Source organism: Sus scrofa, chromosome 7 (genome assembly GCF_054392235.1).
Source record: "Sus scrofa isolate SSC_HxYL_T2T_F1_AM1 chromosome 7, Sscrofa_HxYL_maternal_Yorkshire_Landrace_v2.0, whole genome shotgun sequence".
Lineage (NCBI taxonomy): Eukaryota > Metazoa > Chordata > Mammalia > Artiodactyla > Suidae > Sus > Sus scrofa.
In genome coordinates, this window is record NC_139389.1 from 19,552,514 (window position 1) to 19,569,921 (window position 17,408).

General features: G+C 40.0%; 1 protein-coding gene across 2 annotated transcripts; it reads right to left on the reverse strand.

Annotated features, from left to right (window-relative positions):
* Nucleotides 1-1,985: 1,985 nt before the first annotated feature.
* On the reverse strand, nucleotides 1,986-17,139 carry C7H6orf62 (chromosome 7 C6orf62 homolog). 2 transcript variants are annotated; one of them, XM_005665633.4, is made up of 5 exons: nucleotides 16,134-17,139; nucleotides 12,801-12,977; nucleotides 11,369-11,491; nucleotides 8,422-8,556; nucleotides 1,986-3,414 (listed from the first exon to the last, which is right to left on the reverse strand). In XM_005665633.4, exons 1-5 carry the CDS (start codon nucleotides 16,173-16,175, stop codon nucleotides 3,289-3,291), a joined length of 603 nt encoding a protein of 200 aa, XP_005665690.1. In that variant the 5' UTR covers nucleotides 16,176-17,139; the 3' UTR covers nucleotides 1,986-3,288. The 2 variants fall into 2 exon arrangements, with proteins under 2 accessions (XP_005665690.1, XP_001928424.1); XM_001928389.7 differs by having other exon boundaries at nucleotides 14,810-17,139.
* Between the last annotated feature and the right edge of the window lie 269 nt (nucleotides 17,140-17,408).

Here is a 17,408-nt window from a genome sequence, read left to right on the forward strand (position 1 = left end):
GTAAGGTCAATGGGCATTGGCCAGAATACAAAATCCAAATCAAACCATGAAGGATCACTCAAATGTGAAACAAGGATACCTTGTTTTTAAAAAAATTGACTTCCCTTCAAAAATGTCAAGCCTGAGGAATTGTCCCAATTTGGAGACTGACATGTGAAAACTAAATGCGATGATCCCGTACTGACTATAGGGGGGACAGAAAAACATGACCAGGAGTTCCTGTTATGGTTCAGCAGGTTAAGGACCTGATGTCTCTGTTTGATCCCTGATCTCACTCTGTGGGTTAAGGATCCAGTATTGCCCCAAGCTGTGGTGAAGGTCACAGATGCAACTGGGATTTATTTAACCCCTGGCCCGAAACTTCCATGTGCCACAGGTGCAGCCGTTTAAAAGAAAACAAAAACCACTGCCAAACATATTACAACAATCAACAAAACTGGAACATGGATTATAGATTAAATGAATGTTACATCTGAGTTTGATAATTTCACTGTGGTAATATAAGAATATCCTTGTACTTGGGACATGCCAAAATACCAAGGCAAAAGGACCAAGATACACACACCAGGAGTTCCCATTGGTGGCTCAGTGGATTAAGAACCCAACATAGTGTCCCAGAGGATGTAGGTTTGATCTTTGGCCTTGTTCAGTGGGTTAAGGACCTGGTGTTGCCATGAGCTGTGGTGTAAGTCACAGTTGCAGTTCGGATCTGGTATTACTGTGGCTGTGGTGTAGACCAGCAGCTGCAGCTCCAATTTGATCCCTAGCCTGGCAACTTCCATATGCCATGGATGTGGCCAAAAAGATATATGCACCAAACTCTCAAATGATACAGAAAATATTTACATATATGTGGAGAAAGACAGGAAAAAATCAACTATACTTCAATAAGTTTTTTAAAAAAAACTACAAAAAGGGAAACAACTGTGGCAAAACATCAAGGAGTTACTTTGTGGGTAAAGGTTACAAGGAGTATTCAGTATTACTCTTAAAACTTTTTCTAATTTATTCTAAAGTAATCTTTTTTTAGAGTTCCTTGCTGTGGCTCAGGTTCGATCTGTGGCCCAGGAATTAGTACATGTTGTGGGCACGGCCAAAATATAAAAACTTTTCACTCTACAGAGCCAGAAAGCCATGTTTTAAATTTGGGCAAGTTCCTAAAACCTCTACATCTAGGTTCCACTCGGGGTTAAGAGTTTAGAATAGCACCTAGCTGTGAGAAACGAAGTGTACTTTTTTTTTTTTTTTTTAGGGCCACAGCCTTGGCATACGGAGGTTCCCAGGCTAGGGATCTATTCGGAGCTGTAGCCGCTGGCCTACACCAGAGCCACAGCAATACATGAGCCACATCTATGACCTACACCAGCTCACAGCAACACCGTGATCCTTAACCCACTGAGCGAGGCCAGGGATCGAACCCGCCATCTTATGGTTCCTAGTCGGATTTGTTAACCACTGCGCCACAACGGGAACTCCCCTGAAGTGTTATTTCCAAATCATCAGAAAGGATTTTTTTTTGTTTATTTAAAGCCGCACCTGTGGCATATGTTGGTTCCCAGGCTAGGGGTCTAATCCGAGCTACAGCTGCTGGCCTATACCACAGCCACAGCCATGCCAGATCCAAACCACGTCTATGACCCACACCATAGCTCACAGCAATGCTGGATCTTTAATCCATTGAGCGAGGCCCAGGAATCAAACCAGCAACCTCATGGCTCCCAATGAGATTCTTTTCCACTGTGCCACGACGGGAACTCCAGAAAGCATTTTGAAATTATTTTTTCTTTTTCATGACAACAGGCATAAGGCCAGAATTACAACTGTTTAAAAGCTGACAAAAAGGCCTGATTCCCATTCTTACTGAAATTACAAACCCAACTGTTGGTTTTTCTGACTTTACCATTTAGCCAGGGGCTGTAAATCCTCCTAAAGTTATCAATAACACATACCCAAGGGACTTAAGAAGAAAAGTTAACACTTTTGAGTTTTGTGTATTCACCTGAATAGTCAGGTAACTTTCACCTATTTTATTTAGGTTTTCATTTATTCAAATTCCAACCAGAAGCTAAATACAATTGGAAACCAGTAAGCACTAAGTTTTACTCCAAAGGAGTAGGATCATTCAGATTTACTCCAATAAAAGTATGCAACCCTTAAGCAAAGCTTTTCTTCATTTAAAAGAGAAAAAAACCCAAAGACCCCCCCCAAAAAAAACCTATACAGTAGTCTTTCCTTATGTTCATTGCACAAAATGAGTTCTGCTTTTAGAACTTTGACACTCAATGTTTTTTTCTTTTCTTTTTTGTATTTATGCAATTTAAGATACCAACTTCTCTACTTCAACAGAACCTCATAAGTTTTCCTTTAGGATGGTGTAAAAACCAGTATTTCTGCACAATTCACTGGAATTTTTTTCTCTGTAATAAAAATCTCTTCTTTTTAAAACCAAAAAACAAAACAAAAACCAAAAGGAAGGTCCTCTACCTCTCCTGGTTTTTGCAGCTATGAATATACTTCTGTTTTATAGCTGCTTATAGCTACTTCAGACTCCAGATCTGCTTTAATGTGTTTAACTGTATCCACACTCAGCAGAATACTCTTATAACAGCAACTTGGGCAAAGAGATCTGGAAATAAAATACATATATTTATGAGTACCAGGAAACAACATGGCCCAGGAATACATGAGGCAAGAATGCCTACAATGAGATGCTTTTTTCCTCTAAGATTTCTTTCCCACAGTTCTATTTCCTTCTCTCTTTTTTAAACAACCACTTCTGGTCATTAGAATGAATCTGACAGTGCTCTGGAACAACGGTGATTATAGCAAAGCTATTAAGTTTTTAAAATGTTATTTATACCTGTTACATTCACTTCTCACCCTCCAAATACTGATGACAGATATATCAAAGCGGCAAAAGCCAGCACAAATGGAAAGACCATCAAAAATGAGTATCACCTTGTGCTTTCAGATACATTTAAGCATTTCAGTGTACAATAGTCCTTTCATTTCACATTTTTAGTAAGATGCTGATGCAGTGCAGCAAATATGCAGAGCATCTTCTTTCACACAGTCCATGCAGAAGACACCTAATTTCTTTAAGTTCTGAGATACAAATGAAAAGAAAAAAAAAAAAAAAAAAATCCAGGATGAACAAGTTTCAAAATGCATAGTGTTCTGTGCATGTGTCCCATTTTCTTTAACCTCTGAAAGAATAAAGTGGTAAGAAAACAAGAAAAAGAATTGCTGCTGCACTCTCTGATCTTCTCCATTTTGCTGGTTAGCGCTCTATTCTGGCATATAAGGATGGAGGTGATCCTCTATGGTGCCAACTGCCCAGTGGGTAAGCTGTTCCTGTGGCAGGTAGAGGCAGATGCTGCATAACTTGAAGATTGTAGCTTTGTTTTTTGGAGTCTGGAAGGAAGAAAATTTTAATATTCTTAATAAGACTTTAAAATTCTGATGAATTATCACATGACATTCTCCCACAATATTTTAAGCACTTGTGGTTACTATACAGTAGAAGAAAGCATGTAGAGTAAGGGATGAAATTATAGTCCCTATCCATAGGAACTTTAGTTAGGGAGACAGAACCTTGCCATACAAAATACAGAAAAACAGTAAAAACATGGTACAAGTACATGCTTACAGAATTTATGCAAAATAAAAAATTAAAAGGAAAGACAGGAGTTCCGTCGTGATGCAGCAGAAATGAATCTAACTAGGAACCCTGAGGTTGCAGGTTCGAGCCCTGGCCTCACTAAGTGGGTCAAGGATCTGGCGTTGCCATGAGCTATGGTGAAGGCCAGCAGTTGTGGCTCTGATTTGACTCCCAGCCTAGGAACCTCTACATGCAGAGAGTGTGACCCTAAAAAGCAAAAAAAAAGAAGGAAAAGTCAAACAGACTACTTGCTAAAAGAAATTAGGGTTCAGGGATTCCTGTTGTGGTGCAGTAGAAATGAACCCGATAGTATTCATGAGGATGCAGGTTCAATCCCTGGCCTTGCTCAGTGGGTTTAAGACTGGCCTTACCGTGAGCTGTGCTATAGGTCACAGATGTGGCTCAGATCTGGCAATGCTGTGGCGTAGGCCGGCAGTTGTAGATTCAACCCCTAGCCTGGGAACTTCCATGTGCTGCAGGTGTGGCCCTGGGGAAAAAAAAAAAAAAAGGTCAACCCAGACACTAGTCTATCCTAACATAAGTATAAGGTGAGTAATGTTTAATATAAAATTAATAAGGTGTTAGTTTTGTATTTTATTGCTTTTCTTTCCAAGCTACATTATCATACAGTATGCCACACTCATAAAGAGAAACTATACATCAGCCTATTATCACAGGCAAGTGTCTTTTTAAAAACCTTATGATGTTTCTAATACACTATTAAGAATATGTTTATATGCCATAAAACTTTTACAACAATTCATTCATTAATGGACAGCTAGGCTACCATGAAACAATCATACTGATTATACACTAGGCCATCATAAAATGACCATATTGTGCTTCTTCGTTATCAATACATAGATTATATCTGTAAATATTAATTTTTCATATTTTTGATATCTCGTGTTGGTAACACATATAGCATCTATAATATTTTGTATCATATAAGACTAATGTTATTATATGCCATGGTATGATCATTTTTTAAAAAGACCAAAAAAAATTACAACAATATTGTTGCAGGTAGTGGAAGACAATTCATCTCATAAATAAATGACGTAAACTTAGGTATTAAATACAGCACTGTAAATGTATTTTCTTATGATCTTCTTAATATCTTCTGTTCAACTTAATTGTAAGAATAAATATATATAATACATACAACACACATTTTATGTTGTCAGTAAGGCTTCCAGTCAGCAGCAGGAAGTTTTGGGGGAGACAAAAGTTATATGTAGATTTTCAACTGTACAGGGGGCAGCACCCTTAACCCCCAAGTTGTTTAGGTGTCAACTGTATACAAATGTGGTGGCTCATATCAATTCCCTCATGACCTAATAGAGATCGATTCTTCCACATAATATGTCAACACATCTCCAGCTTATAAAGATATGGAACAGAACATAAATGGAAGAAGGGTACCAAGAGCACTGAAGACCAAATTCATCTACAACTAGGGTGGACCAACCATCCCACTTTGCCCAGGATTGAGGGGTTTCCAAAACTTGAGACTTCTAGTACTAAAATGAGGACACTGCAGACAAACTGAGATTGTTGGTCACTCTACCTACAACCCACGAATTTAGCTTATAATTTTCTTTTCATTAAAAGCACTCAAGCTGTTTGTTTCATAAAGCATTAAAAACACCTGTAAATGTCCACCGACAGATGAATGGCTAAAGATAGGGTACAATGGAATACTACTCAGCCATAAAAAGAATGAAATGATACTATATGCAGCAACATGGATGGAACTAAATATTCTCATACTTGTTTGGGTTTTTTTGTTTGTTTTGTTTTAGGGCTGCACCTGCAGTCTATGGAGGTTCCCAGGCTAAGGATCTAATTGGAGATCCTTACAGATGCCGGCCTACACAACAGCCGCAGCCATACCAGATCCAAACCTCATCTGCAGCCTATATAACACAGCTCACGGCAAAGCCAGATCCTTAACCCATTGAGCCAGGCCAGGGGTCAAACCCACAACCTCACGGTTCCTAATAGGATTCGTTAACCACTGAGCCACAACGGGAACTCCTTTTTTTCCCTTTTTTTGTCTTTTTACAGCCATACCCACAGCATATGGAGGTTCCCAGCCTACGCCACAGCCACAGCAATGACAGATCCGAGCTTTGTCTACAACCTACACCACAGTTCACGGCAATGCCAGATCCTTAACCCACTGAGTGAGAGGCCAGGGATTGAACTTGCAACTTCGTGGTTCCTAGTCGGATTTGTTTCCGATGCACCAAGATGGGAGATTCTCATACTAAATGCAGTCAGAAAGACAAATATCATATGACTTACATATGGGATCTAAAATATGACACAAATGGAACCTATTTACAAAACAGAAACAGATTCACAGACAGACAAGAACAGATTTGTGGTAGCCAAGTGGGAGGATGGGAAGGTTGGGGTTAGCGGATATAAGCTGTTATACACAGAGGGGATAAAACGAAAAGGTCCTAGTATATAGTGTATATAAAGAACTACATATATTCAATGTCCTACCATTAAACCATAAAGGAAAAGATTATTAAAGAATTATATTAAAGAATTATATCACTTCAGTTATACAGCAGAAATTATTACTATAAATATACGTATTTAAAAAAAGTTCCCTGGTGACCTAGCAATTGAGTATTCGTTGTCATTATTGTGGCTCAGGTTTGATCCCCGACCAGGGGAACATTCCGCATGCTGCAGGTGCAGCCAAAAACAAAACAAACCCCAAACATCTGACCCTGATATATAAAGAGAGGTGATTTGCTGCTTATTTAGCTAAGAAACTCCTTCAAGTCACTAGTCATTTCTATATAGTATTAATGATCGCATATATTCCCATGAAAATGATGGGAAATGAAGTCACTACATTAGTTTGCCATTTTAAAATCTCCTATGACTAAAAATCTATTGTGAATTCCAAAAGTCAATACCCTGCTACACATTTTCTCAAGAAATAAACCAAATGAAGGTATCCCATGAGCAATGGAAAAGGAGAAAAGTCAACTAAAAAGTATTCACCACAGGAGAGGTAATAACGTAAGGAAGAAAGTGAAAACACAAAAAAGACCACAATAAACCCTATCCCACATAAGCTGAATGGTTTTTCATCAGTTTATCAAATGCTTCTAGTGAAATTTTCTTCTGCAATTCCCCGATTTTTTATTTGTACCTATACTACAATTACTTAATTTTTTACAAGGTAGAAAATGTATATACTCTTTCCAAGTAGTCTACAGCCCCTTGAAGGTAGTAGCAGTATGATTTGCATTTGTATTTTAGTATCTTGCACAGACCTGCTCTTTCGTAATAATGAAAATGTTCTATAATGTAATTAATACCACATTTCAAAAAAAATCTTTACTTAAATCACCTTCTCAATGAGGCCTTCTCTGGTGGCACCATCTAAGTCTTCACACCCAACAGTTTCTCTCAATGCTTGTTATTATCCTAACTATATACTTATCTACTTTTGGGTCTCCTTCAATGGAATGGCAACTGATAAGGACAGGAATTTCTAACTTATTCACTGCTGTACAATGCCTGGAACTTAGAAGGCAACTCATTTGTTGAATGAATATGAAATAAAATGATGCTACTTTAAAAGGTTAGTAACATAAGTATCTATTATAAATTCTAAGTGATGACATTTCGGCCTAGGCTCAATAGTCATATTTGGCTAGTAGCCACCATTCTGAATAGTCTCTTGAGATAAATCCTTCCTCACAGAAAGTTCTATTTTTTTTTTAACAGAAAGTTTTATTGAGTATTTAAATTGGAAGTACTTATTTAAAACACATGCGGCCCTTTTAAATACAGACGTCTCATCTCTTTAGATATTTACCTAAAAGATCTAAGTGCCAGTGCTTCTCAACACATGTGGTGTCTATCACTTGAGGGTTTTGTTTAAAATACAAATTGATTACTATACCCTGGAATGATGACTTTTAAAAGCTCCTCAGTTAGGTTTTTTAGTTTTTTTTTTTTTGCCTTTTCTAGGACCCCTTCCCACTGAATATGGAGGATCCCAGGCTAGGGGTCTGATCAGAGCTGTAGCTGCCGGCCAATGCCAGGGCCAGGGCAATGTGGGATCCGACCCACATCTGCGACCTACACCACAGCTCACGGGAACGCCAGATCCTCAACCCACTGAGCAAGGCCAGGGATGGAACCTGCAACCTCATGGTTCCTAGTCGGATTCGTTAACCACTGTGCCACAACAGGAACTCCCTCAGGTAGTTCTAATATCCAGCAAAATTTGGGAACCTCTGTTCTAGGGTGAGGCTCAGGATATCTGTTTCTTGTTTTTAAGTGACTTTAAAAATAATAAAATGGGAGTTCCCGTCGTGGCGCAGTGGTTAACGAATCTGACTAGGAACCAGGAGGTTACAGGTTCGGTCCCTGCCCTTGCTCAGTGGGTTAACAATCCGGTGTTGCCAAGAGCTGTGGTGTAGGTTGCAGACGTGGCTCGGATCCCACGTCGCTGTGGCTCTGGCGTAGGCCAGTGGCTACAGCTCCAATTGGACCCCTAGCCTGGGAACCTCCATATGCCGCAGGAACGGCCCAAAGAAATAGCAAAAATACAAAAAAAAAATAAAATAAAATAAAATAAAAATAATAAAATGATGAAGGGGCAAAACAAAATTAAGTAACACCCAGGAAACAATAAGCTAACAATAAGCTTTTAAAATGAGCCCTTGAGTAGTTTAAAAAAAAAAAAAAAAAAAAAGAAAGAAAACAAAACATCTTACCTGCAAGTGCTGTCTGTCAATGAAGAGAAACACTGACTGGTTAGGATTGTTGACAACAATTCCAGTCTTGTCCTTCCGGCTCAGAACGTGCAGAAACTGTTTTTCATAGTCACCGTGATGAAACTCAAATTTGGCCTAATTAAAAGTATAAACATCTACATGTAACTACAAACATGTTATACTACCTGAAACATCTGTCTACTGCACCCATATGCACACAGCTGTGCTGTCCAATATGGTAACCAACAGAGGCTACTTAAACTTGTGTTAATTAAGAATTAAATAGTACTAGCCACCTTTCAAATGCTCAATAGTCACATGTGGCTAGTGGCCATCATTCTGAATAGTCTCTTGAGATGCAGAAGATTTCCTTCCTCACAGAAAGTTCTACTGGATAGCACTTCATTATATAGTTTGACCTTCAGGAAAAACTGCACCGAAGTGACTAAATCCTAATACTCAATGATTTTAAGCCAAATTTCATAAAATCAAATTTTCAAACCCACTCAGATCAAGAATCCTACCTATGTACTTTAAGCCCAATGACACCTCCCTCCTTTTTATAGCAAAGGAACACAACAGATGGTTCTTGGAAAGAAATCTAGTCATCCCAGTCCCAGCTGCATATCTCAATACTTAGGTATCGAGTTTCATCATCTATAAAAAGGGCACTAACCATCAGTTAAGGGGAGTCAATGAAATGTAAAGCCCACAGCTGAAATGTATTTCTAGTTCTCACACAGGCTTCTGAGGATATACGAATCCTTCAGCTTTTCTAAAAATGTTTTTATGTGCATATTTTTCAACTTTAAGTTACGAAGACCAGTTATCAAGTCATAACATTCTTTGAATTTTTTAACATGAGAAAGAGTTACTTGATTTTCCCACAAAATATCTGTGAAGAGGCCAAATACTAGGTGAAAAGATTAGACTAGCAGAGAATTCAAGAAACCTGGCAACCTAAAACAATCTGATACTTAAATACTGAATTATTAGTCTATTTGGTTCAAATTATCTTTATTCACCTATTATGTCAAAGACAGCAGAAAATATTGACATGGAAAAAACCATCCGTTCCTGTTGTCTAGGTTCTTACTACTCAGGAGCTCTTATCAGAAACCATTACATAAAATATGGTATCTCTACATACCATTTTATGTAAAATATAATACTGAATTATACTTCCACACAAATCAAATACTTATTGAACTCTTAGTATATGAGAATATGTTATTAAATACTGAAAAACATGAGTAAGAGTATCTCAACCTTAAGGGACTAACATACTGCTGAAGATAAGCATATGCAAATATAAAACCTAACTTGCTTCAAATCTTTCCTTTCCTAAAACAAGATGTGGTGACTTATAAGACCCTGAAATGGTTTGTTTTTTTTGTTGTTGTTGTTTTTAATTTTATGGTTGCACCTGCAGCATATGGAAGTTCCTGAGCTAGGGAGTGTACCCAAGCCTTGGCTGCTGCCTATGCACAGCTGTGACAATGGCCGGACCTTTAAACACACTGCGCTGGATGGGGATAGAACCCAAACCTTCGTAGAAACCCAAGTTGCTGCAGTCAGATACTTAACCCACTGCACAACAGCAAGAATTCCCTGCAAGTGGATTCTTATTGTTAAGTGCTATGGGAGAAATAATTAACAGAGTGGGCAACATGGGTAATATTAGCAGGTAAATTTGCATTGGGCCTTGAAAGATGACAATTATTTTCCCTGGGGAAAATAGTAATGGTAAGTAATTTGGAAAATGCCATCCTAGGAAACAGAACCTACACAAACACAGGCGTGTCAAAATCAAGATGTGGTTCAAGAAAGAAAGCCTTAAGTGTTTCACTATGGCAAATATCAGGGGATGGAAGAAGCCAGTAGAGTATCACATGCACAAGACTGGAATGTAAGATTTAAAAAAGCCTTCCCTGTATTTTTATGGAACGTCATTTCCATAATACTTGCATATCCAAAAATGCACGAAGGAATGGTTCATACCAAAAAGAAAATTCTAATAGGCAGCATGCAAGAAGCAATTCCCAGGGAGTTCCCGTTGTGGCTCAGCGGTAGCAAACCTGACTAGTATCCATGAGGATGCAGGTTCAATCCCTGGCCTCGTTCAGTGGGTTAAGGTTGCAGACGTGGCTCGGATCCATATGGCTGTCACTATAGCATAGGATGGCAGCTACAGCTCTGAATCGACCCCTTTCCCTCTTAAGCAAAGCACTAGAAACTGTTAAGTACATCAAACGACAAGTGAAATTATAGCAAGGTGTTGAAGAAGGTTAACTAAGAACCACAAATTTATTCTTCTCCTATAAAGTTTCATATGCAAATCAATGTCTTAGAAAAAGTTTTTTTTTTTTTTTTTCCATGGCCACACCACAGCCCATCTAAGTTTCCTAGCCAGGAATCGAATCCAAGCCACAACTGTGGCAACACTGGATTCTCTAACCCACTGCCAGGGATCAAACCTGCACCTCCACAGCAACCTGAGCTGCTGCAGCTGGACTCTTAACCCACTGCGCCGCCACAATGGGAACTCCAGAAAAAGGTTTCTTAACACACTGCTTAGATCAGATAGATTCCTTTGAGAACCAAGGTTAGGTACAAAGTATTTTAGGAGTGTGTGATGCAGGGGAAGAAATTTTCCTCAAGTTCATCCAAGGGCCCTTTATAAATCAACAAATGCCTACCTTAAAAGATCTTTCTTTGACCATAATTTCAAAGACATACTGGGTCTAGTTAGAATCACCTCATTCTTAAAGAGATTCTACAATCCAAATGCTTTCTCTTCTTGCATTACAATAGTCAAAGACAGGAGGAAATCATGAAGTAAAATTTATTAGAAAGTATATTCCCAAAGAACTTCGTAAATTAGATCCTCTCCTACGAGTTTTCATTTATTTACATGTTCACCACACTTATTTCAGAAATAAAATACCTGAACAGGCCTAAAAGGCTCATCAGATTCCTTCCACCTAGAAAACAGGAGACAGACAATTTTCTCAATATCATTCCGTGGCCAAAGAATGAAATCCATCTCCTGAGTACAGCCAATTACATCCTATATAATAACCAAAAAAAAAAAAAAAAAAAAAATTACTTTCAAAGAAACAAAGCTGTATCAAGCAATGTCACAATTACAGGGTGACTATAGAAACATTCCAAAAGTGCAAAATCCACTATACAGCTAAACCTTGAAGAATTTAGGCATTAGGGACACAGACCAAGGAGTCAAAATTTCCAGTTGAAATTTCTGTATGTAACTTTATAGCCAGCCCCCCATATCTGCAGTTCTGCATCTGTGGACTCAACCAGCTGTGTACTAAGTGGTACTACCTATTTATTGAAGAAAAAAAAAAAAAAATGCATGTTTAAGTGGACCCTTGCAGTTGCTGCACATCTGTGCTGTTTAACAGCCAATGTGTCATTTTATGTCTTAAGAGTAATAGTAAAGGACTACATACAATCTGAATAGCTCATGACCTAATTCTAATTTTTATCTTGCAGAGTCCACAGTCCGTCAGCCCAGCCTCATGAGAGGATCTATACTCATCAGTGTATGTGAAAACTCCAACTGAAGCTCTAATTTTTTGTCTTTTTCTTCTTTAAATCCCTGTACCATTATTTCCACTCTACAAAATCATAACCTATTTAAGCAAAGATGTCATCAAATTTCTAATATGAATCATTACCTTCTTATTACAGCTGAAATGGTATCTTTTTTTTTTCTTTTCTTTTTTAGGGCAACATATGAAAATTCCCAGGTCAGGGGTCAAATTGGAGCTGCAGCTGCCGGCCTACACCAGTCACAGCAACACTGGATTTGAGCCATGTTTCTGCGACCTATGCCGCAGGTTGTGGGAACTATGGATCCTTAACCCACTGAGCAAGGCCAGGGACTGAACCCATATCCTCATGGATATTAGTTGGATTTTTAACCCACTGAGCCACAACAGGAACTCCCTGAAACGGTATTTTTCTTATATGCTGATACTGAGGCCAATTTAACTCTTCCAGACCAGTACATGGTTATTTCTAGCTCCCCCCGACCGACCCCCAACTAATTATAGGGATCTCTTGTTCAAGTTTGCTCAGACTAACTCACTGATCTGGAGAAGTTTATTTATATGGGGCATAATATTCATCCTCCTCTGAAAAAAAGAAATCCCAACGAACACTATAAAACATTAATCAGTCACAGCAACAACATACACAGTTATCAACACAGTAACGTATAAGAAAGTTATCCATGTTTTAAATTCAACTTTTAAAGGGATAGTTAACTACCCATTCTTAGGAGGAAAACAAACAAATAACGCAAGCTTAACTCACAAAAACCTATCAAATCAAGACTTAAAAACAGGACTTACCCTTCTCATAGACTGGTATCGAGGAGCATGGAGCTGTACCACATCCTTCTGTAAAAGCTCTATGGAACTTTCCAAGGAATAGCTGGAATCTCGCACACCTTTCAGGATATTTTCTTCATAATTATTTGTCATGACTGGTATAACCTCAGACACTTCAAAAAGTGCTGATTTTTTCTTCTACAAGAAAAAAATAAGAGCTGTATTAACCCACTGGTAGCACGTCTCTGAACACCCAGGGTTCATATTACATAAATGTCATGTACCTTTAACTCAGCAAAATTCTTAAATGAAGTCATTTTTGTACTGAAAACAGATTTTCAAATAGGTGGATCATTCTGCTCTTCCCCCAACCCCTTTAACTCCCCAACCACACATAAATAGGAGAATATTTATCTGCAGGGTTTTATAGCATTATGGTATCCATAACAAATACTTTAAACAATAGAGCAAATATTTTAAACAATATTTAAAAACAAACACCAAATACCCATAAGGTTAAAAAAGCAAGTTACCCTTGATATAATTTAACTGGTTCTACAGACAGCAAAATTACAATCTCCGTTTAAAAACAAAGCTCTTAAGACAAATTAACTGTTTTATTCCTTGAAAGGGTCAATTTCCATTACTCCTTCTGGATATTATATAACTACAAGTGTCAATATTCAAAGGAAGGGAAAAAAAATGTCTACCAAATTTAGTTTAAAAAAAGTCTTCAAATTTAGTTAAGACCAAGGGCTCATCAATTTAGGTTACAGAATTCAGAACTGCTCAGGACAACTGCCTGAGTACTGTCTGGCCATAGAATAAAAGCAGGTTTTCATAGGCATTAGAAGAACTAGGTGGTGTAATCTGAGACATCTTAATGATCAAATGCAAAGATATAGTCTCACTACTCACATCTTGTATTTTTTCCAGTGAACCTACATTATAATTGCTTGTAATTATCTCTTCTTATCAATTCTGCAGTCAACTTACTAACAACAAAAAAAAGTAAACCCATGATACTGCCCTATTTGGGACAATCATTTCAAAACCAACCACTTGTGAAAACACTCTAAAATGCTATACTCTAGCAGCTAAGAGCATTCTTAAATACTAATAACAGTAGGATAAAAATCAGGAAACTTTCAAGTATCAAATAGATACCATACCAAGATGTTTCTGATGTGAAATTAGCTCATAATTTAAGCCCCAAATCAAAGTAGTATTCCCTTAATGTCATCATCTAACCTCATTCAAATATAGATCGATTAACAAACTATCCATTTAAGTTGCAGAAAAATCTACTGCTTTTTTTTTTTTTTGGCTGTGCCCAGGTGTAGAAGTTCCAGAGCCATCACTGACAACATCAGATCCTTAACCTGCCAGGCCATGAGGGAATTCCTCCCCACAAACATTGCTTTTATTATGTTCTCCTTGACTATTCACAACCCATTATTTGCTTCTGAAGTGTGGAATTAATCCTGATTAAGACCAAAAAAACCAAAAAATTAAACTGCTTTTGGTCATTCTTAATAAATTGCACTTCTAAACACAAATTAACCATTACAGTAATTTACTGTTGCTAAAAATGAAGGCACACTTTTATTTCATTACATGTACCATGAGAAAAAGCACCTACAACATGGAGCTGAAGAACCAGGCTGCTCTCAGCATATAAATATTTTGATTCTATTACTTTCAAATATTCTATAGACAGTCTTTAAATTCAGTTATCAAGTTCTCTATGTAACTCCAGGTAAAGGAAATATATTGTAAAACATAAATGAGCTTGACGATGTTACCCACCTCACGTTAACTAAAAGTGGATCTATACTAAAGCTTTGGAATTATTTCCAAACCAATGAGTACTGAAGCCTTCCATTCAGTTATACCACAACTCCTCCGAGAGAACACCCCTTAAGGGTCAAAGCATACAAATGTAGACTTGTCAACCACTCTTTAACCTAACAACTTTATACACTTAGAATAATCACTTGGGCTAATTCACATTAAGAACTTTAAATTACCTTCTCCTTGAATACAAAGGCAATATACATCTTGAAGTCAAACTGGTCAGCTAGAGATTCTTTTTTCTTTCTAAGCTGAGCACGTAGTCTGTTCAGAGCTTGTTTCTTCCGGGAGTTTGGGTCCCCCATTTTGAAATACAGGTGGTACTAAAGCCTTTGGAAATTGTCACTAAACTATGGGCACTTTTCTTAAGACTCAAGTACAACAGAAACAAGTCATTTTTTTCCTGCTAATATGATTGGATAGCTAAAATCAGGACTGTAACCAAAAAACTGCACCTTCTGGCAATATTAGCAGACTGTCATATTACAGGGTCAAGAAACAAAAGCTGCTGTCCAGTCATGTTTGGACAATAAAGTTTGGGATTGGATGGGAAAAAGGAAAGGGAGGAAGGAAAGAAAGAGGAGGAAATGCTTGAACTAACTTTTTAGAAAACACATTTGGCTCAACTGCCAAAATAAAGGTGGGGAAAATGAAAAACCTATTAATAGGATTTAGGTGTGCAATAAAACACAGCTGACACCAGTCCAATCCTTAAAATCCATCCGGATTTTTTTCCCTTTTTTTGGAGAAGAGATCATGAAAAGGAATAGGGAGGGGGAATGTAATCCTTTCCAAATATCAAAAAAAAGTAAAAAAAAGCCACCAAAATAATCCCCCCAAACACCAAAACAGGGTAGGCGAATGAAACTGAAATATCCAATTGAATTTTACCCAACCAGATCCATGGCTGTGGTACCTAATTAACTCTTAGTTATTTCAGATTTCACTATTGCTATGTATTGTCAGTGCCTGTTATTGATTACACTTGGTAGTGAGCAAAGAGAAAAGTGCAAAATCGGTAGAGAAGGAAGGGGAGAGGTACAGGGTTTCCCTGCAATCAACTACAGTGTATACCGGGGGCGGGCAGCTGTTGCCCAAAGGAGCCATAAGAAAAAACAGCGGAGTCACTGCCAACTTCCCCATCACCCACATTTTCACCCTCAGGCGGCTGCTAATGCTGCTGCCAAGGAGAATCATGATGGCAGAGGGAAAGGGGGGCTTAATACGATATAATGATTCCGGCTCTGTGGTTAGACCTGATTAATGCCCGGGTTCCCAACAGCCCCAGTCCTGCAATGAGTCCTACATGCCCCGAGGGAGCCTTCCCTATGAATTTGCCCCCGTGCAAGACCGTGGGGAGTGCAACTTATCTTCTTGCGAGCATTGCTGAGGCAAAGGTGGCGGGTTCTTCTCCCAAATCCCAGGCAGTGCCCGGGGACCACCTGCCTTCCACCTCCCAGGTCCCACCCCCACCCTTTGCCTTCAGCTGCAGCGACTCACTCGCACCACGGGAGACACTGGATCACTCGAGTTTTCACTCATTTCATCGTGGCAACAATACCCGCCCGGGTAGAGGAGGCGGGAGAGGGTAAATGGGAAAGATCAGTGGGAAGAAAAGAAAATAGTTGCGTTAATATTAATTACTTTTTAAAGTATGCCCACCCCCCCCAAGAAAAAAAGAAAACAAGTTCCCGGATTCCGCTAGCTCTCACGTGGAACAGACCATGTTTCCCCAGTTTGGATCGTTTAGGGCGGGGTCGTTAGTTGGCTTCCCCAAGGGGCAGGGGGTGGACCCCAGATAGCTGGGGTGGGTGACGGGGAAGTCCCCTCCCTGTCCCCGCGGAGACCGGGACTCACTGACCGACTCTCGGGCGGGGTTCGGGCCCTCTAGCCGCAGCCTGCGGGCGGAGCGGTGGCGGCGGCGGCGGAAGAGAAGGCGGCGGCGGGGGCGCTGCTCGCAGCACGGGCAGGAGCCATGTCAAGAGAAAACCACCAGCCAACTGAGCCCCTCCATCCCCGCTGCAGTGCGCACTGTGACCGGGCCGCCCGCGCTGCTGCCGCCGCTCAGCCCCGACCTGGGCCCCATAGTCTGGCTCGGCGCCCCGGGCGGCGGCGAAGGGGGAAGGACGCGGGGACGGCGGAGACGACGAGAGAAAGAGAGGAGCAGGAAGAGGAATGAGGAGGAAGAGGGGGGGGTCGGAGTTGTACTGGCGGCGGGGGGGAGGGGAAAAAGGGAGGGGAGCCCTGCGCTAAGGGGGTCTGTCAGCGAAGTAAACCCCCCCAAATAAAGTTATTGCAGTTCCAGCATCTGCTCTGGAGTCTTTCTTCTCCCCAAGGGTCGCGTCCCGTCTCTCAGGAAATAAGGTCGAGGAAACCCGGAGGGGGGAAAAGCCGAAGCGAAGGGTGGGCGTCCGCGGTGACCCAGCCTCGATCCCCCCCACCGGTGGCTGCGGAAGCGGCGGCAGCGACCTCGGGCGCCTCCCGGATCCGGGGCAGAATCGCGTTTGAGCAGGGACGCGAGAACAAACAACTTAAAATGGCAGCGACGGCCGCTGCGTCACCCGCCCCTCACCGGCACCGCCCAGAACTCTCTGCGGCGGCGCACCCCCGCGGGCCGCCTCCATCTGCGCAGAAGTGAAGGGGGAGAAAAGACTGGTGGGAGTAGGAAGCTTTGTGTGGTTATCAAGGAAGAAGGAAAGAAGAGCAGGAGAAGGTGTGAGCAAGCTTTTAAAAGGGTGACTCTTTGAAATTAAACTTTTTAGGTAATATTCCCGC

Bases quoted from the DNA above. Each gene is read 5' to 3' on its own strand.
- C7H6orf62 (XM_001928389.7), bottom strand. From the start codon at position 14,938: ATGGGGGACCCAAACTCCCGGAAGAAACAAGCTCTGAACAGACTACGT. The intron at 11,492-12,800 runs GTAAGTCCTGTT...GTTATTATATAG, and splicing joins GATACCAGTCTATGAGAAGG to GATGTAATTGGCTGTACTCA. The intron at 8,557-11,368 runs GTATTTTATTTC...ACTTTTAATTAG, and splicing joins AGCCTTTTAGGCCTGTTCAG to GCCAAATTTGAGTTTCATCA.